The 25,126-nt window shown below is 43.4% G+C and overlaps 1 protein-coding gene across 1 annotated transcript in view; it reads left to right on the top strand.

Moving 5' to 3' along the window:
- Nucleotides 1-25,126, top strand: part of HPSE2 (heparanase 2 (inactive)) — a 145,257-nt gene that overhangs the window by 101,595 nt on the left and 18,536 nt on the right. The window contains exons 6-8 of the mRNA XM_048506482.1: nucleotides 15,850-15,897; nucleotides 20,461-20,554; nucleotides 22,762-22,868. Coding sequence (XP_048362439.1) covers nucleotides 15,850-15,897; nucleotides 20,461-20,554; nucleotides 22,762-22,868 — 249 coding nt within the window. The remainder of the gene's footprint in view (nucleotides 1-15,849; nucleotides 15,898-20,460; nucleotides 20,555-22,761; nucleotides 22,869-25,126) is intronic.

Genomic DNA, 25,126 nt, shown 5'->3' with positions numbered 1-25,126 from the left:
CCTATGTCTCTTTGGCTCATTCCGCACATGCAGAATAATGTACTTTCAAACTGCTTTCAGTGCTCTTTGAAGCTGTGTGGAATAGCAAAATCCACTTGCAAACAGTTGTGAAAGTGGTTTGAAAACGCATTATTTTGTGTGTGCGGAAGGGGCCTAAGTCACTGGACGACCCTACTATATTTCTCCTTGTCAAATTCCTCTCCCCCCGTGCTATTTTTTGCCAAAAGTCCAAAATATTCGGTAGAAACATAGCTATTAGAAACAACTAGTAATTATTTCTTCCAAGCACTCAACTTGAGAAATTTTGTTCTGATTAACAATTTCCTTATTCACTTTCTGTCTGAATGGGGAAAAAAATCCTGAGCAGCAATGACCAAGTATTAGGAGATAAGACAGTGCATGCTCTGACCATGGATCTCAATAGAGCAGAAGGCAAATATTAAATAAATAGGGCAGAAGGCAAATAGAAAATAGAAAAACTAAGTGTAAAAATGTAAGGGGTGTCATAGGTGTAATTCCAAGGCAGCAGAAGCAGCACTTCAGAGAAATTCAGGGATATAAATAATTGACTATGAGCCAGCTATGCACTGCTATGAAACGTATAGCCTGGGCCATTTTATGCTGTATCCACAAAAGCATTGTCTTCCAGGCTCAGAAACAAATCATGCGGCTCTACTAGGACTTGGTAAGGCCATATCTTCTGGGAACCAAAGTCCAGGAAGCATGTTAATAAATTGGAGAGGTTTCAGGGTCAAACTGCAAAGATGGCAAAGGGATTAAAATAGATGCTTAATAGGAAAGGCTATGAGTCAATTGAGTTTGTTTAGCCTGCAGAAGAGATGGGTGGAGTGTGTTTTGGTTGAAAATGTTAAAAGTTTTTGCTTTCTGATCCTGTCCATGTTGATTTAGAAGTAATCCTCAAAGGGACTGACTTCCAAGTAAGTTTGTTATAGGACTGGATCTCTGAACAGTTTAGAACTGCTACTGCTAACATCAGTAGGGGTTGGACAAGAAGCCAGGGCTGAGTAAACGCTGTTCTAAAGTGCTTTAAAAATCATAATTCAAACCTAGGTAACTCTAATTCCGTAACAGCAAAATCGGAACGACGTGACATTATCATTATCCATTTTTTGCATAATTTTGCACTATTTTCCCCATCAATTTTCACTTCCTTCCAATACCTGAAGCGCTGTCATGTGGAAGAAGGCAAGACTTTTACTGTGCTGATCCAGATTTACTGTTAACATCGCAGTTGAACCACGGTTGAATGTTATGTCATGGAAAGAACAGCTTGAAATAAAACCATTTATTTTGTTTGGGGGGCAGGGAGAGCACTCTCACTCTGGAGGTTTCTAAGCATAGGCTGGACAGCCGTTTGTTGGAGATGCTTTAGCTCTGGATTTCTTGCACTGAGCAAGGAGTTAAACTAGTTGGCCTATAAGACCACTTCCAACACTAGGAATCTCTGACGTGCAGGAAGGGCATGAAGCATTCTGGGCACTGAAGCCTCTGGCACTTTACTCAGCTACTTTCTTGATTTCCAAAGTGTCACTAGACCAGTGGTGGCGAACCTATGGCACTCCAGATGTTCATGGACTACAGTGCCCATGCTGGCAAGGGCTGATGGGAATTGTAGTCCATGAACATCTGGAGTGCCATAGGTTTGCCACCACTGCACTAGACACTGCTCAAACATATTTTAAAAAGCCTTTAAAGCAGGGGTGTCCAACTCTGGCGCTTCAGATGTTTATGGACTACAATTCCCATCAGCCCCAATTGGCCATGCCAGCTGGGGCTGATGGGAACTGTAGTCCATGAACTTCTGAAGCACCAGAGTTGGACACCTCTGCTTTGAAGCAATAAGGGCCAAAAACATCAAAGCCAACATTTGAGAAAGTTGAATTTTGCAACATTTGTTGATATCTGAGGACTTGTGGTATACTTCTGATGAGGAGCAGCAGTTATCAAGGTGAAAGAAGCAGATTGAGGAGGACAGACTGCCTGGGAAAACTGGAAAATATACTTCTTCAGATGGGTTAGTCTACAGTAGAAAATTAAACAGGAGTCTATTGGAATCCTGTTTTCTCCTTCTTCAGAGATAGTTCAAAGGATGTTGGACTGGCACCTATTGGGGCTAATTAGGTATACACTATAATGGGAATGTGACCATGGAAAGGACCACTTGATCCTACAGTGGGACTTAAAGTACAGAGTCTGGGTTTGCCAGGTAGGGTTAAGCATACATGCTACTGCCCAAATCTGACAAAAGGAGGAAACTGTTTAGATGCATTTGCATTTCCTCCTTCCTTTGACCACAGTGCAAGCTGTTCTACTCCCTACAAAAACGTTTGAAGGTACAAAAGAACATGACGTAGGCCAATTACGCACCTATATGTTCTCTGCTTCAAGTGGCCTTTTGCTTCAGATTATATTTTTAATTACACAATATCTTTGATATATGATTTAGGTTAGATTTTCTCTTACCTAACTTCTCTAAAATGACCATGCTTTTTAAAGGGGAAACCCTTCATTTTTCAGGTGCAGGAAAAACTCAACTTTTTTTTTCTTTGCAGAGAAGGCAAAGTAAGTGTATGTGCAATGCTGCCTTTGCTTTCCCCCCCCCTTCCTCCCTTCTCCTCCTTTCCCCCACCCATAACAGTTGCGAGGGCATGGCAGGGGCGTGGTGGGGGCGTTCTGGGATGAGGGTGTGGGCGTGGCAGGGGCACAGGGCACATGTGTGCCCCGGGTGCAGTTCCCCATTGCTCCGGCCCTGCATGCATACTACCTGAAACATCTGGGTTTTTGCTGTTTCCTCATCCATACCATAGAATCTATAATTTCCCATTGGCAGTAAAATCAATATATCGTTATATTAATGTTAAGTGCAGGTGCAATGCAACTTCCCCATTCTAATTCCCCATGCAAATTTTGTACAAGTGGAAACACCCACAGGTAAGATGTCATGGCATCAGCACAAAGCTGGGGCAGGAGAATGCGATTTGCAGGGAAATGCACTATTCCTTCGCTGAGCCAGATAAAAGCTGAAGGGTTGGGGACAATGGCCGTGTACAGTATACACTACTTGCCCTGCATGAAAAGAAGGTGAATTTACTGCTGAGAGAGGACGAAATAAGATGTGGGTGCATAACTGGCCTTAGTCTGAGCAACCAAAGAGTTTCTGTTTCCTGCTGTTCATACTGCTTAACATTCTTACCTTGTGATCCTTCCTTTGTTCTGCCTTGACCTACCTTATGTTATACATTTCTCAACTTCCCTTTCTGCCCTAATTAGACAAATCCTATTGGCTCAACTTTTGCTGCTTTCTTCCATTATCTGCTGTTGTTTTAAAAGAAAAGTTAAAGTATATATATTTAAAATAAAATGGTCCCTTATACCTGCTTGCTCAGGTTTATAAATCTTCAGTCTTCTTAACTGGCTACTAAAATACAGTATGATTGGTGGACTTGAAAGAATTATTTTTTCTATCTGAGGTAGCACAGATGCCTGGGGGAATACGGTGTCTCTTGTTCTTTCTTAGTACTGCCTGTGCTGGTTGCCTGCAGAGTGGAGAGTTGAGCCAGAGATCTGTGTATGTACAGGTGCAAGAGAATTTCTACAGATGGGACAATCATCCCTATTTGATGAAGTGTTAATTAGGCTGTTCAGGCAGCCAGAGCTGCTGGGAACAGCTTGTATTTGTTCCTTACTACGTAGGGTCAGAGTCGTGGTATTCTTTAAAGTTCCCAGAGGATCAATGGCGGTGTTAGCAATAAGTCTGAAGACATTACCCTAAATCTAACTTCTGATGGGAACTCAGGTATGGAAGATCATGCGGGATTATGGTTGGGGGACAACAAAATCATAAGTCTGACAACTTCACATAGCACTTGGAGAACACAGACTAAATAAGGTCGAGTAATGTTGATACTCGAACACATAAGTGAAACTCTTAACAGAATGTACAAGTTCATCACCAGGAATCTCCACAGCTCCAGTTTCATGAGTTTGTGAAGTTCCTCTGTTCCAATACTCTTGTCAGCTGTTCCTTCTTTTGCTAAAAGCGCAATGCTCCTATATCTTCCATGATTGTTTATGGTTGCCAAAGTCCAGGTGCGGACTGGAGGTCTCCTAGAATTACAAGTGATCTTTAGACTACAGAGATCAGTTCCCCTGGATAAAATGGTAGTTTCTATGATATACTGTAGATTCTAGGTGAAATCTCTTCTCAAATTCCCCTCTCTACAGGCATCGCCCCAAATCTCCAGGAATTTTCCAGGCAGGAGTTGGCAAGCCTAGAGCAATGGTGCTGTTTTTCTCTTCCTTGCTTAATAAGGTGTTCCTTTCAATTTTTCCCTACATTCAAGAGCCTTGTCCTCCTTTCCATCTGGCTACTTGTCCATCATCACTGATTCTTCCCTGCTGCAGCCAAATATACACTTGATAGCTATTTCCTTTCCCCTCACTATCTTTGTAAACAATGAATAACTGGTGGGTTTCATACATGCATCACTTCCAAAAATTTCTGGTATTCCACTATCAGGGCAGCTGCAAGGAGGGAATAATAGACAGAGCCTCTGCATCAAGGTAATCAAGGTGAGGGTTTTTAAGCATTGGCCCTGCCCATCAACACTGAGCGCGCTGCCGTGGGGAATGCAACGATTCTGATGCCACACTAGAAAGCGAAGTTTACAAATGGGCCCTCAGCAATGGGGAGTGTGACTGCGTGCTCAAAAACACAGACGTTTTCAAAAAACGGTTAGCCTCTGCTTTCATTTTTAAAGTGGGGAAATGGCCTGAGTAGGGAAGGATGGGTATTGAGCTACAGTTTATGTTTGTATGTATATGCCATCAAGTTACAACCAACCTACGGCAACCCAGCAAGGTGCTTTCAAGGCAAGTGAGAAGCAGGGGTGGTTTGCCATTGCCTTCCTCTGCAAAGTTTCCCTTGATGATCCTCTATCTAAGTGCCAACTTTGCTTAGCTTCCCAGGTTTGATGAGATTGGGCTATACTCTACCATTCCACATCTATGTATTCTCATGTATGACAGGCTGTAAGCCAGAGAAAACACTAGCTCAAACAGGGATGGATTGGAAAGGAAAAATGGCCCTGGAAAAGGGTCTCACTCTGATTCTACCCCACCCCACCCCCAAAAAAGAGGGAGAAAGGAAGGAGAAGCCTGCCTGCCCTGTTAGGTGCGAGGCACTGCTTCCCCCCTGGACCTGGGTAAGGCTAAGGTGGGCCCCAACCCTCCTTCCATTGGGCTGTCCCAACCCATGTTGGTGGGCATTGCCTATTTGGGGACTCAAGATGGCCACAATGGCCAATCCACCTTTGAACTAAAAGCTCGGGTTATTCTGCTGATCCTGTGGTACACTTTTCTCATTTGCAGTAAAAAAAAAAGTGGCTGATAAAATCTGCTGCCCTGTCTGAGACACATCCTGCGATGTAATCATGCTGATGTTCATTTTAGTGGTGATGAAAATCAAGCAAGGGTTTGGACACACATTTATTCAATGTTTTCTATCTAGAATCATGATTCGGCTTTCTCTTTTGGTTAGAGCTCAAGTCCACACTCCCCCACCCCCACTGCCATTTCCAAGGTTTCAACTGAATGCTGGACTGGACTCCAGTTCAGCGTTCAGTTGAATCTCTTCCCGTCAGTTTCCCAGGTCCATAGGGACTTAAGACACGGGGAACAAGGGGGAGAAGATTTTTAAAATTCAATAAATTTCAGGTTTTAAAAACCTGAAAAAAATTGGTTAAAAAGCCAAATAAAGCCAATGGGTTTATTCACCTTTACCAATTTTGGGTTTTTTAAAAAAACTTGAACCCAAAATTTCCAGAGTTAAAAAAAATAGCGTTCAACCCTAGTAAGTACCTAGTGTACTTTTTGAAGAATAGGAAGGTGTGTGGCAGTCCTCTCAGTGTGATCAAATTTTCAACCTATCTGATATTTCTTTACTCCATTGTATTCTTCAGATCTGTTGGAAGACTTGCACAGCAGTACTAAGCAGAGTTATAGCCAGTCAAGCCTACTGAAGTCACTGGACTTAGAAGGATGTAATTCTGTTTAGGATTGCCCTGATAGCACCTGAATAAAAATTTAAACCAGGTTTTGTGAGAAATTTTAAACATGCACAGACCCCATAGCTTTGGGGAGGAAACATAGGGAGAAATTGCCCCATAAATCCCCCCCCCCTTTTTGAAATAAAATGTATTCCAGATTTTCTTGCTTAGTTTCTAGTTTTTTTCTTTTTAAAGTTTAGAACAAAATAGATATCTTTTTTTACTAGTTAAATGTTATTTTATAAAAAAAATTGTAACAAAATCTTATTTTGCCAAATTTGAGAAAAGGTCTTTGATAAGGTTCTGGCTGAACTTGCACTTTAAGCAAAAGGTATAAAATCCTGACTCAAAGCAGTTAGCTTGTCACAAGATCTGCTGATGTACTAAGTATGAGCCTGGCCATATAATTGCAAAACTCTTTGATGTACCTGGGCCGAACATTCAGCCTCCCTAGCAACGGAAGCCAGAGTAATAAAACCACTTTCAAAGTGTGAAACTGAGATGAAGTATGTTACCAGGCTTTCTTATGTGGTAGATGTTTGATCACATAATAAAGATGAACATGTAGAAAAATAGTTTTTCATAACAGAAAAAAAATGTGTAGTTCTGAAATAAGTAGATTGTCTTTGTGGCTATCGCTTCGTGACCGCGTTGTGTTGCTCCTCATACTTTCTTTGATTTAACCTTCCTCTATTAGGGCCATTTTAAATGTATACACATTTCAGTTTTATGTTTAATTAACATCTCTGCACAGTATAAATTCTCGATTCACATAATCCTTCTAAATGTGAATATGCATCATGGAGGTACCTTGTCACCCTGGTCTACATTTATCTTGGAACAGATCATACTGGGCATCATATAACTTGACAGTCTTTATCTATACCAATAATTATATCCATAACCTTGGTCCTGTTTGCTTCACAGGGGAAGTAATATTTCACAGTTTCTTTCAACAAACAGATGTGGGCTTGGAGAATGGGGAAGCTAAAAAAAATCTGGAGTATCATTATCCAAGCCCCCGCATTGCAGCAGCATTTGCAAAAGTGAAATCCCATGTCTTCCTAAAAAACCTGCAGAGGAGATTATGCCGCTTCTTTGGACTCCATTGCTTGGCCAGTTTCTTATTTAGGAAGTGTTGCAAAAATCTAGACTAAACCTACTGTCCTGACAACTACACCTTTTAATTTTTGTCCCATATCCATGCCAACAATTTTTATGCACATAAATATTATTCCCAGGTCCCATTTTCCCTTAATCTTCAGTGCTGCTGAGAAGGGAGTATCAGATACTGAGCTCCTTGTCTCAGCTACATTAATTTGTTTAATTACTTCACCTACACCTTGCCTTCTCCCCATGGGGATCCAAAATGGTTTCTCCTGTCCCAAGAGGTAGCATAGGCTGAGAGTACGTGACTGGCCCAAGGGCACTTAGCAAGACTTCAGTAGCAGAGTGGGATTTTCCCAGATCCTGGTTGACACTACACCACACTGGCTGTACACTCATGCAGAGTCCTGCAGCACCCTGAAACTTATTTTTGTTTGTGGATGGTAGCCTATTACAATAATTCCACATTACATTCATATATTGAGGTACATTGATAGCTGGGCAACCTGAAAACTGAAGTGACCATATAAAAGAATGAAAACTGAGATTCCTGTTTTATTTTGAAAATACTAAGTTAAGAGCCATTTAATAAATCACAGGAAGCAGGTAAACATCTGTATATCTTGTGTACCCACAACATAATATGCAAGAGCCATACTTGCCTTTGACCATATGGCCATAACAGAGAGAGCTGTTACTAGCCTTGGCACATGCACACATTACATTAATATCCCACCTTTCCAAAAGTTCAATGTGGCATATCATTAGTCATGAAGGACAAATCAATGCATAAAATTCAAAAGCAACAACCACAAACTCACAAATTACTAGATGAGTCCACATAGTTACAGTCGTAGAAAGACAGTGGAATAATAGGCTTATGTGCCCTGTGGATTATCTGCAAGGTATGGACTTTATATATTTCTTCTTATAGACTATTCCTCAAAGTGGGAACCACAATAAAAGGGGCAAAAGCCCTCACAGTTGCTAGAGGGCATCAAGTAGAGTGCACCATTAGGAAGGATTTTGGGGGGATTTCTTAGTCACTGTCTAGACTCCTCTGGAAAGAAAAAAGACTTCCAGTTTGTGGTTCCTGGTTGTGAAGATATAGGATAATAGCTAGTAGCTGGCATAGATTCATGAAGAACAAGCATCTTGAATTGAGCCTATAAACAAAAGGAAGCCAATGGTTTCAGAATCAGCTGAGAGTGTGAACAAAGCCCAGTGCCAACCAACAGGAGGGTGGTAGCATTCTGCAAAAGTTGCTGCTTCCACATTGCATTCAAGAGCAGCCAGGCCAATAATTCAGTCTGGAAAATAGGTGGTACAAGTTAGCATGATCAGATCCACCAAGCCTAAAAAGGGGAAGAGTGTGCAGTACACACGCAAAGGCCAAAAATATTTTTATCAATAATGCTAAACTGCTTCTACAGCAACAAGTTGGATTCAAGAGTGTCCCTAACCTCTTCACCTGACTGGCAAAGATCATAAAAGTTTCATCCGTAACAGACAAATCAGTCCCCTCTGGAATGTCAGTATTGCCAACAAGCTTAATCTCTGTTTCGTCTAGACTCAGTTTCATCTTGTTCTTGACCACTGCATCCAAACTTTATGGGAACAGTATTATGGTGTAGTGGTTAAGAGCAGTGGATTCTGATCTGAAGAACCAGGTTTGATTCTCTACTTCTTAACAAGAGCTGCAGACTCTTATCTGGTGAAGTGTTTTCGTACTCCTACACATGAGTGCCGGCTCATGTTTTCGCACTCCTACAAAAGTTTTCGCACTCCTACACATTCAGGACTATATTTGTTTTCCCACTCCTGCACATGAAGCCTGCTGAGTGACCTTGGGCTAGTTACAGTTCTCTCAGAACTCTCTCAGCCCCACCTACCTCACAAGATGTTTGTGGCGGGGAAAGGAAGTGTAGGAGTTTGTAAGCCACTTTGAGACTCTTTACAGGAGAGAAAGGCAGGGTATAAATCCGAACTCCTCTTCCTCCTCCTCCTCTTCTTCTCCACTGCATCCAAACATTACGAGAACACCAGTATTACACATAACATTACCAGACATGCCTATCGGGTGTGAAGCAGCCTGTAAATTTACATCTAAGCACTAGTTGTTAGACACCCAGGAAAAGGATTTTTTTTCCGAACTATTCCTTCCTCTGCTGATTCACATTTCTCCTGTCTGATGCATACACTGCATTCTGTAGACTTATGTGCTCTTTATAGTAGATATATGACAAACAGGGAGGGGAAACAGATGTGAGTTGGGGCAGAAAGGCAGACATCAAAGAATTACTATCAAATGTTGAAGAAATCTCATGGGGTCCTAGCAATTATCTCTGAGCCCCTGTTCAAGAAAGAAGAAGTCTCAGAAGAAAGGAAAAGGGCAAATATTATGTCTGTATTTAAGAAGCAAGAAAGTAGATCTTGAGGAGTTATAGACCTATTAGTTTGACTTTTATACCTTGGAAGTTATTAGAATTGGTTATAAATCAATCTGGTTTAAGCACCAATGGGGAAATAGGATAATAGCTAGTAACTGGCATAGATTTATGAAGACAACAAGGGCAATCAGTCTTTTTTGCAGGGAAATGTTCAAGGAGACCAGGACAGGAAGATGGGTGTTGTACACCTCAACTTTAGCAAAGTTTTTGATACCATTTAACATGTACAAACTAAACATACAGCTAGAAAGTATTACTCAGATGGGAAACAGGTTATCTAATAATTGAACATGCAGAATAGATTAATTGTCTCAACTGGGGGCCTTTCCCCACTTACCTTAAGCCCCACGTTACTTGAGGAGAGTAGCGTGGGGTCCCCTGACACTCCCCACGAGAGGGGCGGCGACAGCGCAGCCGCCCCGACGCTGCCGCTGTCGCGCCCCCTCAGCGCGCGGCATCCCTAGCGCTCTTGCCAAGAGCAGCGCGCTGCATGGGGGGGGGATCATGCTTGCAAAGAGCAGTGCGCGGCTTGGGGGGATCATGCTGAGTGGGGAAACGCCCTGGGTGGATTAGTGGATTAGTACCGATAGATGCTAAACATATACCATCTATGGCCAGTTGGTGAGAGCACTGGCCAGCTGCATAGCAGAACTCGTGAATCCTATGCTCCCCTCCTCCCCATTTTTGGATCATCTGATTGTTTATTTCTAACTTAAGGGATAGCGGCTGTTATAGATTTGTTGGTTGTTATTGAACGTTAAATGTAGAGTTAGTGGGTAATTGGGTTAGTAATTATAATAAATATAGGTGTAGTCAGTGGTGGGATCCAAAAATTTTAATAACATGTTCCCATGGAGGTGGCATTCAAACTGTGGTAAGTAAGCCAGTAGGGGCTGGGAAGCGAGGGCTGTGAGGCATGGCCGGGCATTCGAGGTGAGAGGGGGCATTCCTGGGCGGGGCTGAGGCAAGGATGCAGCCGCTGCGCCGGTCCTTGGGCGGGAAACGAATGCAGCAGGCGCAGGCTGCCATGCATGCCGGTGCACCTCCTGCTAGACTGCTTTAAGTTCTGCGCCTACTGCTGAGAGGAGGGGCATAACTAAGGCAAAAAACATGTGGCAAAATCACCAATTAGTAACCCCCTCTCGGCACACACAAATAATTAGTAACCTACTCTTGGGAACCTGTGAGAACCTGCTGGATCCCACCTCTGGGTGTAGTTAGTTTACTCAGCCTGCTTATAGTGGTGTAGTATTAGTTTAGCTAGGTTAGGAGTACCGAATAGTGGCAGGCTTGAGCTTAACTGGTGTGGAGTTTTTAGTAGGGTTATTGGTTACACCTGTTGTGGAACATTCCAGGAGGGCTGTTAGATAGAGGGGAGACGGTGGAGAAATGGGGGCACCCTGTATGGGGCTGGTGATCCCAGTATTAATGGGATGGGGTAAATATAACGGTAGGCGGTGGCCATATGATAGACAACGGACAAGATATGGATATGCTCGTTCACCTTCTGACCTCCGACCTATCCCTGGGAACGTAGGTGGTGGGGTTCAGCGATACTCTGCTTCGTCTCTGGTGTTGATTAATGCCAGGTCCATAAATAATAAGACCGCGGTACTCCGAGATTTTCTTGGGGAGCTGCAGATGGACCTGGCCTGTGTCACCGAGACCTGGGTGCGCGAGGGTGAGTGGGGGCAGGGGTGGCTTGGATAGGCACCGCAGCAGCAGGCCAATTCCTGGGCTGCCTTCCGCAGTGCCCTGCCTCCCCCCTCCGCCTTCCTGCAGGTCAGCTCCTGCCATCCCAAGGCTTGGGGAGGGCAAAAGCTGGCCTGCAGGGAGGGAGGGGGGCAGAGCTCAGCAATGGGCGGCCCTCTGAGCCCCACCCCTCAGTCTCCATGCAGGCCGCCTTTTGTCCTCCCAAGGCCCTGGGAACAGCAGGACCCAGCCTGCAAGGAGGGGGGTGGGGCTTGGCATCATGCAGCCCAGGAGCCGGCCTGCCACTGCGGTGCCCGTCCAAGCTGCCCCACCCTCGAGCCCCGTCCCCAAGGGCAGGGGGCGCCCAGAGAAGGTGTTGTCCCCGGGCACCATTCCCCCCCCCCCCCCGATACGCTTCTGTGACTACCGGAAAGTAGTCTGTCCCAACAGCAAGCAGAAGCCATTAGTCCAACAACCCTCAACCTATTCAGGAACAGGGCTGGGCGCAGTGGGAGATACTGAGCAGAGATCTTATTTCCATGTTCCCCTGCAGGTTTGCACTGGCTGTATTAGAGTTACCAACTGGCTAGTTTAGTTCTCTCCCTTTCTGGCTAGTTGCCAATTTATGTTTTTTTCGTATAATAGAGGGCATAAGAGAGGCTGGATATTAATGTTTAGTGTCTTTTAAGACAAAGGAATTGACTGTACTATGGCCTTTGCAGCAGCTGATTTTTGTTTTCATTTTCAGCCAAGGATTTTTTTGTTTGTATGCCTCAAAAGCAATGTCTTTTTTGATTTTCCTCCAGATGTATCTTAAATCAGAAAGAAACCAATAGAGGTCAAAAAGACAAAGAGAGAGAAAGCACAGCACCAGCTTAAAGAGCACCCAATTTCCACCTATTTTTGTGTTTAGCATGTAAGACTGGAAACCTGTATCCCCAGATTGGAGACCTGATTTCACACAGAGGTTTTTCTCCATTTCAAGAACTCTACCTGTTTTTTGTTTCCACATGGTGTGGACATACAGTCCTGTATAAACTGTGAACAGCCCATCTTTTTCTGCTAAAAACTGCCTTTTGAAAAACCCTGAAAAAAATAAATCTTTTATCCCATGGTATTGTTGGGAATATATTTTCCATGTGTTCCGAAGGAAAGGTACACCTTGTGTTTGAATGGAGGGGGGGAGGGACCTTTGCTTCCTTCCTCTGTGCTTTCACAGTGAACTGCTTTGGTGTCCCTGCTGGCAACAAAACTGAGATTTTTTTTTTTTGCAGGGGGCAAGAGGAGGACAATGTTGTAAGGCTGTTAGTACCTTATGACAAACAAGTAGCAAATGTCTTTTCTATGTTGTCTCAGCATATGAAAAATTGCTGAAGTGCTCTCTTCCTTTGCCCATGGGCTAGGAAGCCAGCTAGCCTTTTCACTGTGGATGAACTCAATGAAACACCCAGCACCTTCCAACAATTAGAATTACCAAAGGTTTTTTGTATTGTGCTACTCTGGAGCAACACTATGCAAATACTCAGGGGTATTTTTAAGGGTAGTATGACATTATTCTTGAGGAACCCTATGCATGCACCAAAATGTTTTTAGAAGGATGGGCAGAGGATCATGACAGTGGCATGACAACAGCAGCCGTGGGGGTGGAGGTAGTGAAATAATCTGCATCTGATGTGAAAGGGAAACCACAATGAGTGAAAAACCAGATTACCCTGTGCCATATGGAATCTCAGTTGCAAGTGTGAATTCAGCATCAATAGTGCTAGTAACATGACCATCACAGGAAAAAGCCTTTGTGTGGAATCAGCCCAGGTGTGTATGGAGAGCTGGTTTTTCCTCAATCCTCTGTGTTCCTGCAGCCTTTTCTAACCTTTGTGGCTCAGAGAGGAGAGGGAAGGGGATGAAATCCTTCTTCCTGTGTCTTCTGCAAGCACAGCTTCACTGATGGAAAACAGAGGGCGGGGTGAGTTTCTCCCTTTTAACTGTGATGCCTCAACTTTCACAGCTGTTCCTCCACTTGGACCTCAGCAACTATTGTTCTGAGGGTTGGAAGAGGTTGCCGGAAGAGAGAGGAATGCGGGAAAACTCTGCATGCTTTTCCATGCATCTATGGTTTGATCCAAGCCAGACAGCTGTTCTTTTTAGAAACAGAAGATGTGGTAGTGATTTCTACCCTTTTCCCCCACCCCCCACCCCCATATTCCAAACACAATGACAGGCATCGGTAATAATCTGTCTGTTTGTTTGCATATTAAGTTATAGGGAAATCCCACTGAGTTTAATGGGGCTTACTCCTATATAGCTGCGCTGACAGGACTGCGTCCCAGAGGCATAGCTAGGGAAAATGGAGCCCGGTGCAAAATCTGAGTTTTGCTGCCTCCCCCATTTTCGTTTGTGTTTTTTTGTATTTTTTAGTGTTTTTCAGTTTTTGGCCTGCACGGGGTGCAGTTTGTAGGCTAGCAACATCAAAATTTCAGGGCATCTTTAGGAGACTATCCTGATGATACCAGCCAGGTTTGGTGAAGTTTGGTTCAGGGGGTCCAAAGTTATGGACTCTCAAAGGTGTAGCCCCCATCTGCTATTAGCGCCCATTGGAAACAATGGGGGATGGGGCACCCCCTTTGGGAGTCCATAACTTTAAACCCCCTGAACTAAACCTCACCTAACTTGGGTGGTATCATCAGGAGAGTCCCCCAAAAACTCCCCGAAATTTTGGTGCTGCTAGCCTAAAACTGTGCCCCCTGCAGGCCAAAAACTGAAAACACTAAAAAATACAAAAAACAAACCTAAAATTTTTGCTGCCCCCCCCCCAGGCGCGCGCCCGGTGCAACATGCCCCCCCCCGCCCGCCTTGTGTCTTTGCCTCTGCTGTATCCTCAAACATTTGAAGCTCTACCTTATGCTGAATTAAACTGTTGGTTTGTCTATACCATTAGCACTGCATATTCTGGCTGGCAGTGGATTTCAGGACGTCAGCCACTGCTAATTCTTAGCATTGCTGCCCACAGAAATCCATTTACCAAGAGATGCCAGTGTGTGAACATGCTCTACCACTAAATTTATAATTCTCCTTAATAAGAAAAAAATTCTCTCTGAAAAAGTAGATTATAAAATGTTGCCATCCAAAATGTGTTTATCTTTAAGGTGCCCCAGACTTCTTTATTCCTGGGAAACTAGTCAGTCTCTTTTGTTTATCTAATATTCAATGGAGAAGAATTTCAAGCAAGAATATATAAGGGCATATAACTCAAGCAGGTGACAGCACTATAGTTTACACGTACATAACAAACAAATGCAGCATGCAATTAAGAAATTTAGTATTAAGCGTTTTGGACACATTCTGGAAAACAATTCAGATCTATTGTTTAGTGGAACTTTTAAGTACCTCCAAAAACAAATTAATATGTAATAGAAGCTTGTCCTTATTTTTATGAATACTATAGGAGGATAATTTCCCTTTCCCACATTTTAAAATGTAAGCTGCTCATTGAAAGATCTGAGGAAATAGCAAATTTCAAAAGACTGACTGTCCAATTTTTCTGAGAGGCCCTAATTTTGACACAGCAAAACTATGTTCTTCTAGCATTGAGGCTGAATTAGACCTTTTCCCATAATAATGTTTCTTGTCACCCCTTTGTTTTCCCAGACTAGTTTTTCTAGTTTCCCCTGTTTTTTCTCCAGTGTTGCTCCCTCCTTAGCTGTCTTTTTCCCCATGGTGGGAAAAAGAGTCTGCATGGCTGTAAGCTCAGCAAACCATAGTATTCCATGTGCTGGAAATGTAACATTACCAGTCCATTCTACCATGTACAACTGCTTTTTACAACTGATGCCCACAGTTTCAATTTGCTTGCCTTTCAGAAAGGGAAGTGCTCGGAGGAGAGAGTGTATCCTAGTTGGGCCTTCTGATTAAGTTTGCTTTAGGCACTCAGTTCTCGGGGTTTCTGTGCTATTGGAGATAAGACAAATTTCAGAACTGAGGCCACTTCAGTGTTTGTTTAATTACATATTTTAATCCCATCGTTCTCCCACACTGGGGACTCAAGAAAAGTAAAAATATACAAGCCAACAGAGCTCCCACCCCCACCCCCCACCCCCCACCCCCAGCAGTGTTAATGTAGTACCCTGAGCATCTTCCATCTAACCCCATCCAGAGGGAACTTAATTCTAGGGCACTTACGGTCATGCAGAATAATACACTTTCAATGCACTTTGCAGCTGGATTTTACTGTGCGAAATAGCAAAATCCACTTGTAAACCATTGTGAAAGTGCATTGAAAGTGCATTATTCTGCGTGTGCGAAAGTGCCAGGGAAGAGGTTTTTGAGGAATTGCAGTAGATGTGAATATTGGTTGTGCTGGAGTCAGCTCTTTCCCTTTATAGTCAGTCTCTGCCAAGGTGTCTCAGTGTTGGTGAAATATTGAATAGTAGAAGACTTGTCTGTCACACTTATGCTTATTCAGGGTGGTGCATATGTGTTTGCTTGCCTGGACCTCTTTCATTGCTAGAGGCTCACATGTTTTCCTCATCTCGTAGGTTCATGAAGGTGGCAGGCAATACAGTGGATGCTGTTACCTGGCAACAGTAGGTATTCTTTTTTCTTCTTCCTTTCTAGCATTACTAACCATGTAACAAGGAACAGTAATTTGGACTGGAAGAAAAGATTGATCCTGATCTGAGATACGGCACTGAGATAAGGCACTGCTTTATGTACAAACACAAGTTCTATTTCCATTCAAAGGAAGCAAGATTGCTGGTCTTAAACAAGGGTTTCTTCTAGATCTGTGGTCAAAATAAACTCTTGGGAGCAGTGGTGGGATTCAAATAATTTAACAACCAGTTCCACCGGTGGGATTCAAATAATGTAACTACTGGTTGTTTACAAGCACCATTTTAACAACTGGTTCTGCCGCAGTGGTGCGATTCATACGAACCTGCTGAATCCCACCACTGCTTGGGAGGCAGCAGAACCTGTGCTTGAGAAGCATCTGTATGCATGCATATGTGTGTGTTAAGTTTCTAGGAATCTTGATGTTCATGCTGTTTTAATTATTAGCTTATGTGACACTCAGGATAGACTAAGCACAGTTCCAAAAGATAAGTCCAGCCATTGCATGCTTAGCTGTCAATGCAGGGCTTCTGGGAAAAACAAATAGCGCACCACTGGCAGACAGCCAGTGCTCTGCCATGGAGGAGGGATCATGTGCTTCTTTCCTCTTGCCTGCCACTATGAGGAGTTGCTCATAGGATTAATGCTGGCCCTGAGTTGATACAGAGTCAGGGCTGAATCAGTGGGAGGTGCTTTTAAGAAGAAAAATGATGGGGGAAAGGAACAGAACAGGAAGAAGCTGCCAGAGCAATAGCAGAATTATAAGGCACAGTCTGCTCTTTGCACCAGTTACCTTAGCAACCAAGTGCCTCCACTATGATTCTGCTGTGTGATAGCTTTGGAAGAAGGGATAAGGGTGACCTGAACAGAATGGACTTGCTCTGCTTTTGCTACACCTTTGAAAGCAATCTGATCAGAGCACTGGGGTACCACTCATAGAATTCATGACCACAGGAGTGTTGTTGTTGTTTTCCCTGTTATGGGGAATGATGAGGTTCATTTTGAAGAAATAGTTGTAAAAGATATACAAAGTGGCCTTGGAGCAGGTAGGAATCAGATGCTCAGCCATGACAGGGCCTGTCTTGAATATCTTATTACTTCTGTGTTATTACCTGTGGACATTTTCAGAATCGTACTGTGTAAAGATGACCATGGCTTATATGAGTATTTTTGCCATAAAGATCCTATCTTTCAGGCCTCAGAGAAAACCTCAAGTTGCTTTATTGGTAGTTCTAGTCCCTGTTATTCCTGCTGAGGAAATTGCATACCCATCCCAACACTGCCCTTGTTGTTGCTGCTTTGTGTAGAAGAGCAGGGCCCTTTCCCCACTTACCTTTGTCCGAGGGTTGCTGCGCGCAGTTCCCAGCGCGCGCAATTCCTGGCGCGCCCCGGGTTCCCCATGACCCCGCGCAGAGGAATTACGCCAGGGGCGCCAGGAATTACGCGCACTGAGGGGGTGCGAGAGAGGCAGCGTCGGGGCGGCTGCGTTCTCGCCGCCCCTGAAGTGGGGAGTGCAGCTGGACCCTGCGCTACTTGAGGAGAGTAGCGCGGGGCTTAAGGTAAGTGGGGAAAGGGCCCAGGTTTGCTTTTTTCCCTCCAAAAGTACTATGTAGGCTCTAATCCTGAAATGAAACTGCACGTGGTACTTATTTTAAGGTTTTTTTTAATTTGGAACTCAAAAACTGCTTGGAATGTTAGTAGGTTTTATTAGATGTTTTTAACTGACACACACACACACACACACACACACACACACACACACACACACACACACACACACACACACACACACACACACACACACACACACACACACACACACACACACACACACACACACGTAGTAAGCCCAAGCCCAAAAAGGGATGGCTAGCTTACTAAATCCATTAAATAATAAATCCAATAAATAAAGAAAAGAAGTGATGACCAGGGCAGCAGTTGAGGAGGCTCATTAGTCAATGGCTGTGGAATGAAAAAAGAAGCAGCAAAACTGGAATACCTGAGCAAAGGACTCTTGAGAATCATCACAATTATCAGTACTGAATGAATAGTGTAAATGGTGGTGAGTGGGGAGACTATTGTGTAAAGCACTTTGCAATGCCTCTACTATACCCATTCCAGTAGCTGCCAGTTTCTCCTTTTCATGCAAGTCCTGTAAAATGTTGGGTGGGGATAGCAGATGGTAGGGTCCTAATTCCAAGCAGACTTTCCGGGAACAGGAGTGGATATAGAAATTCCTGCATGTTGGGAAGCAGTTTTAATGCAATTAACTGAAATAAAAGGAGGGGTCAGATAATAGGGCAAAGGTTTCTCTACAATAAAGAGGAGTAAAACAAAAACAGCTGCTCTGAAGCCATCAAACTTTGCTCATTAAATCCCATCTGAAGCTAATGGGTTTTGGGGAATTAATTTCCAGGATGCTGCCTGGAAAGATATTGAAGCCCACGAAGCTACTATGCTTTGTGCAGAAGGTGCCCAAGCCCTGCAAACAGCTTGAATGTCTTTTCTTGCTGTGAAATGCAAGCAAGTAATGCATAGTGTATCTAGCTGCATAGTGTGATGCAACTGGCCGAGGTTTGGACTTCAGTGTTTTTTGCTGTCATACATGCTTCCAGCATTCTTCCAGCATTCTTCAGTGAGCTACTGTGGAAAAGGTACCAGCAGGACAAAGGCGTTGAACACTGTTTACTAAGGGTGTAGAGATCAGTTCTCCTGTAGAAAATGACTGTTTTGGAGAGTAGACTCTATGGTATCATACTCCACTGAGGTCCCACCCCTCCCTTAACTATGTCCTTCCCAGGCTTTACCCCTAATCTCCAGGAATATCCCAACCTATTGGGCTCAGCTGGTCTATGGGTGGGGGGTGGGGGGAGGTAATGCCATGAACCCACCAGGAAATTTCCTATAATGGCCAGTTGCCATGTTAAGAGCTTTGGAAGCTTAGGAACAACCAGCATCTAACTAGTATCACTATAATTGTATTATCTGAGAAACCAAGCATGAGACACTTAGAAACCTCATTGTCTGCACAGGGGTGTAAAATAGCCAAGTAATCAGCTGTCCTTCTTTCACTCATATATGCTTGACATAATTTTAAAAGTTTCTGCTACTTCTGAAACAAAGAAATTCCGCACACCTCTGATTCCTTGCTTTGCTTATAGACCATGCTTCTATGGGCATAGAGTCCATTGGGGGCAACTATACAAGCTAGTTATAAGGCCGAAATCACATGATACTTGTCTAAGCAGTACCTCCCACTTTACTGCTAATTGTGATAGGATACATTTATGCTATGTAATTTTTACCTTCTGATTCTATATTGTTGCTCTCTCTCTCTCTCTCTCTCTCTCTCTCTCTCTCACACACACACACACACACACACACTCACACAGAGTAGCGATAGACATTTCATCTTAATAACAAGCAGCTTGTAGCCTTTAGGGATTTCTGAGACCTTTTCAGTGGGGAAGGCCTATTAGGATTGCCTCAGATCTACAGTAAAGTAAAAAATGATTTATTTGTTAGAAGTAACGGGGAAGGCTCAAATGGATGCAACTAAAAAAGGTGGAAAGAATTAGTTACTGGTGGATAAGAAAACTCTTGTATGCATTGGAGAGCCCATACTTCTTAGTGTGGTATTTTCTATCTAAAAATTTCCACACCTAATGGGTAAGTCCATCCAATGCTTTTCAACTAAAAACCCCCACTGTTTACATTGTCAATTGACAGTATTTCTCTGAAAGGAATCCAGCTTCATTTTCCCTCTCTGCAATTTATTTATTGCTTTATTATACTTAAGTTTTACTCTCTCTGAACTCTCCAAGTGACTAATGGGGAGTAGTGGTGATAGGGATCCACACATACCAGTTGTTTCTTTGAGGTCTGTATGGTGTGGTTCTTTGCTCCTTCTTTCATCTGACTGATCTGAAGAGGGAATCCTAAGCAGAGTTATACCCCTCCAGTCCATTGGAGTCAATTGGGTTAAAATGTAGAACTCTGTTTGGGATTGCACTGATAATCTATAACTTTGCGCTGAAATGTCTCATGGGGTAGGCATGTCTGGAGACTAGAATGGTTCTTACGCTATGTTACTTTTAATAGCATTTTCTGTACTACCACTATGACCATTATTTAACACTTATGTTTCACCAACTGTGGTGTGTTCCCTTAATAGTTTGTTATATGGACAAGATGGGAGGCAAGAAAGATCTGGTACTGACAAATATGTAGTACAGATCAATGTAGTGGTTTAGACAAGGTGCACCTAGGAAATAACTTTGCTGAAAATATGGGCCTGGGATTGATTTTTAGAAGAGGGAAAATATGGGGAATGAGTTCTGTGCATAGTAAGGCTATTGCAGAAGGCAAAGCGAGGAGAGCATTACCAAGACCCAAAGGTCACCAACTGCAGCTGACCTTGTGTAGTTCAGTATTTGGGGAGTCCCAATATGGCCATCAGAGGCGCGGTCTTTAGCCAGGGTGAGGGAGAGCACACAGCTGCAGCCCCTCTGACTGTTGCCTTCTCGTTTTCATTCCAGTTACTACCTTGATGGCCGAGTGGCCAAGGTGACGGACTTCCTGAAAACACGCCTGTTAGACACACTCTCTGACCAGATCAGGAAAATCCAGAAAGTGCGTGAGTGAGAGGGATGGCTGGGGCAAGAGGGCAGCATGTCTCCAAGGGTGGGGAGCTTGCAATTGTTCTGCAGTATAGTGTCTGGGCAGTCTGTGCCCAGAGCTAGGAAAGTCTAGTGGGGGGGGGGGGTTTCTCCTTGAGATTGACTTTGCTGTTCTTGGGCCTTGTGTATCCTAGTTCTCAGGCTAAGAAAGGTTGTACAAGGAGCAGGTCATAAAGATATTTATAAGGAAGATATATGAAAGTCTAAACAATGTCAGCTGAAGTCTGCTGAGCCCAGTTCTCAGGGGAGCCCTGGGAATGGCTACTCTGGACTGAGATAGGCAGAATGTGGAAGTGCCTGTAGAATAAGGTCAGCAGAGATAAAGAGGGGTCTGTGGAGAACAAAGGAGTAAGATTGAGACTTTCCCTGGCCACTGGCCACCATGGGAAATGTGGTTCTTCTCTGTGGAACTCTGAAACATTTGATCCATTGTTGATGAGAAATGTTGGTTCATCAAAAGGGATTTGTTTCATGAGTTGCCAATGTTTCATTTTGATTTGGGGCAATATTTTTATCTGGGCTATCAAGCAGATCCCAAGAGGGATCCATTACTCTGTCGGAGAGGCCAAGAAGCTCATCGACTCAAACACAAATATTGGGACATATGCAACTAAGTAAATCAATGGGCTCCTTTCTCCCATTTCATTGCTTCAGGATCCTGCTTCCAGGTAATGAAGCCTTCTCTGGCTAATGGCCAGACCTTCCAGGCACTGTGTCAGCTGTTCTGTACAGAGGCAGAAGGGGCTGTAAGCTGGCATCCTTAATGTCCTTGTGCTCACTGTTTGCTGGCGCCGTATTGTCCTGGCTTGTCTGTGCTGCCAGAGTTGGTCTCGTGTTACGATGGCATTTCCCAGGCTAGGAATGCCGATGCCACGCTCATCTCCCTATTTCACTGCTCTAGGTATTCAGGCATTTTCAGGTACCGAGGCCAACTTGGTCTTGGAATCCGGGCACTGTGGGAATGCACAGGTTGCTCCAAGACTGGCATGCCACTGTTTTATGTCTCAAATCATATGATTTTTCTTGTTGTCGGCTCTGCTATGGCTACAATAAGAGATTGCTTCATAGTTGTTCTTAATGTAATGCAGTATCTATACTTAATCACTGTTTAGCTGGGATCGCACCGATGTACACTTCTGACTTGACCCCTGAAGCTGGTCTAACCAGGATTTTTACATTTTTATTTAGCTGTTACTATTTTAGTTAGATCAAGGCCACTTTGCATATCACATTTGTAAATGCAGCAAGGAGTTCCAGCTAAACCCAGCTCCCTGACGTACACACTAGAATCATGCATGCAGTGGAAAACAAATCTGTTCTATGCACGTGTCCCACATTTATGTGTACATTTTTTTTAAAGTCTGTAAACCAGCCTTCAGCTTTCGTGCTGCTGGGCAACCTTCAGTCCTCAGGCATGTGAAAAAGTTATCATATAATGGTGACACACTATCAGTGATAGCAAATTTGCATGTGCACCTTAACTATTCTGCCACAGAACCCTATTAATGCATTCTTTGGGATGAGTGAAGATGAAAGGAGGCCCAGTCATGGTGGCTCAAGGATTTCCCTCTGGCCATATGACATGCCAGTTTTCTGTGATGTCGCTTGGGAAAAAATGGTGGTCGAATCAGGAGGAATCCTGCCCAATGCAGATAAGACCCTGATCCACAAAAGGTATATTTCTTATATCAGTTGGTTAGGTACATGTTTTCTTCTGCAAGGAGGTGGGGTTTGAAGAGATGACTATCCCACCTGGCCAGTACAAAAGAAACACAAGACTATTTAGTTGGTTGGCCGGCTGTATGGCTCTCCTCATGAGGCACAGGACAAAAAGAAATAGTACCTTGGGCATTTCAGGCTGGGGCTGACCAAAATATATCAAACTACTGTATCTGTTGGAGTTAAATGCAAGCAAGTTAAATGCAAGCACAGGAAATGGGAATAACAAATAGGTGCCAGGAAAGGGGCAGTGATAGGAGTCCTTTTTTTCAGCCTCAGATCTTTTCTGTCCTGTACTAACAACATTTTCTATACTCTTTAGCATCATTAGCCATGCAAAACTAGGCCTGTTTGGGTTTATCTTTCCATCCCCAAACATTTTATGGGTAGCACCTTGTCAAAATGATTACCGACCATGTGTGCCTTTGTCTTTTGGAACAGGTTGTCAGTTCACATGTGCCTGGGAAAAAGATCTGGCTGGAAGGCATCGGGGCCACCTCAGAAGGAGGTACCACCAACCTCTCAGATTCCTATGCTGCCAGCTTCCTGTGAGTCAATGTGGTGGGTGCAGTGGTGATGTAGAGATGAGCTTAGCTGTAGAGATTTTGAATGGAACATGAGTTGCCTGTTACTTGGGGGTCTGGAAAGAAACTCTGAAACCAAGAATAGTATAGGTCTGGGTTACACAGTGACTGAATTAATAAGGTTCTTCAGACTTCTGCATTCTGCTCTAGTTGAGATGAAGAACATATCTTTCCTCCAGGGTGCCAAGATGTTCTTGCAAGATAGCTCTATTTTTATGTAGACATAAGATGAACATTACTTCTGAAACAGCTTAGAAAAGGAATGCCCCAATTAGTTGTAATGGTAATGCTACCTATTTGCTTAGAAGTATATTTTTTAAATTTTGACTCTAAGAGCAAACCAACATTTTGTATTGTGTATTGTCACAAATTATCTCCTTTATATTATTGTTTAAACTGGGGGAATGTGTGTGCTTTGTAGCATCAGTATTCTGTCTTCATTACGTCTCTGACCTTCGAGAGTCAGCAAAGAAACCCTCTCATTATTATATTGTCGAAGGCTTTCACAGCTGGAATTCCTGGGGTGCTGTGTGGTTTTCGGGCTGTATGGCCATGTTCTAGCAGCATTCTCTCCTGACGTTTTGCCTGCATCTGTGGCTGGCATCTTCTATCAACTATCTTCTATCGACTAACTTCTACCAACTATCACCGTGGTGGCGAACCTTTGGCACTCCAGATGTTATGGACTACAATTCCCATCAGCCCCTGCCAGCATAGTCAATTGGCCATGCTGGCAGGGGCTGATGGGAATTGTAGTCCATAACATCTGGAGTGCCAAAGGTTTGCCACCACTGAACTATCAGATCCTCTGAAGATGCCAGCCACAGATGCAGGTGAAATGTCAGGAGAGAATGCTGCTAGAACACAGCCATATAGCCCGGAAACCACACAGCACCCCTCTAATTATTTTTTTTATTACAGATACACTTGAGGCAAGACATAACACGTGGGGATAGAAAAGCTAAAGCTGGCTTTTAGGAGAGGGTGGGCAAAATGATGAGTCAGGGCAAGATACAGGAAATCAGAGATTGCTTGAACTGAATGGTGCTCTTCCTTCCTTTATGAGCTTATGTGTGGTAGGGTTGTGTGTGAAATCAAGTACCTGTGTGCACATGCAGTCAGGTGTAATGTGGCACGTGGACTGACAGGGTTCTATGCATACATACAAAGCACTCCCTTTGTTGGTTTGGCTTCTTTTGTAATTCTCTCCAGATATCTGTCTATGCTGTTGTCTTTTGAGATTATGGGACCTTTTTGGAGAGCCCAATGGGATAGTGCAGTTCCCATATAATGGAATATTTTAATATGGTTATTTAGGGAGGAAATGAAACCCCTTCTACAACCCTGCAGTCAAACAGGAGTCCAGTGGTGGCGCCTGAAGGGTTGACACAATTTATTCCAGCATAAATTTTCACAGAATTTTGTACATTGCCAATTTTGCTGCTACACAGCTACCCATCTGGAATTAACAACCTGAAATTCAGTATGTCAGATGGGAGGCAATGCCTCTCAAGAACAGTTTTCCTTCTGTCTTCCTTAGTTGGTGTTGAGAAGTGCTCAGACATATTGGATGACACCAAAGAAACCCAGTTCAGGCCATAATCCAACATGGACAGTTGCTAGGGAGTAGGGACTAAATTAGAGCAAAGCATGCAAATGCCAACTCAGTCCCAGTGACCTTGCCAGACTGAGCAATATGAAGCACAGAACTGGTATTGGAATGTTTATTGACTTGGAGGATAACATCTAGTTTGGTCCCCATGGAACAAAATAGAATTTGCTTTTAATACACAGAATCAGGTGCTGTACAAACCTAACCAGTGCTCCTTTGTATGGAAGGCTAAAATTAGTTACTGAAGTTCTGAGTTCAAATTCACCTCTCAGCTATGAATAAGTCACCATTTTTCATCTCAGTTGGAAGCATGAATGTTGCACATGTGCCATGAAAATTCTTAATAAGAAATTTCAACCAAGAGCATCTGTTTACCAGAGAACGGCCAGAAAAAAATTCAGATGGTAGGAAGCACTGGACAATTAAACATGTTGCCCAGAAGTTATGGAATTTCCTTCCCTGGTCTGTTTTTCAGGAGAAATTGGATTATTGGTTAATAAGATCTAGGAAAACACTGCTTGTTAAAGAGTCTGGATTTAATGAAGTCTCTTTCCATTCTGTGATTTCATCACATTTCATGGCTGCTCCTTCTGCAGAATAAAGATCAGTA

Source organism: Sphaerodactylus townsendi, linkage group LG08 (assembly GCF_021028975.2).
Source record: "Sphaerodactylus townsendi isolate TG3544 linkage group LG08, MPM_Stown_v2.3, whole genome shotgun sequence".
In the NCBI taxonomy this organism is placed as follows: Eukaryota; Metazoa; Chordata; class Lepidosauria; order Squamata; family Sphaerodactylidae; genus Sphaerodactylus; species Sphaerodactylus townsendi.
The sequence above is the reverse complement of the archived record's forward strand: the minus strand, read 5'-3'. Positions and strand labels throughout refer to the sequence as shown.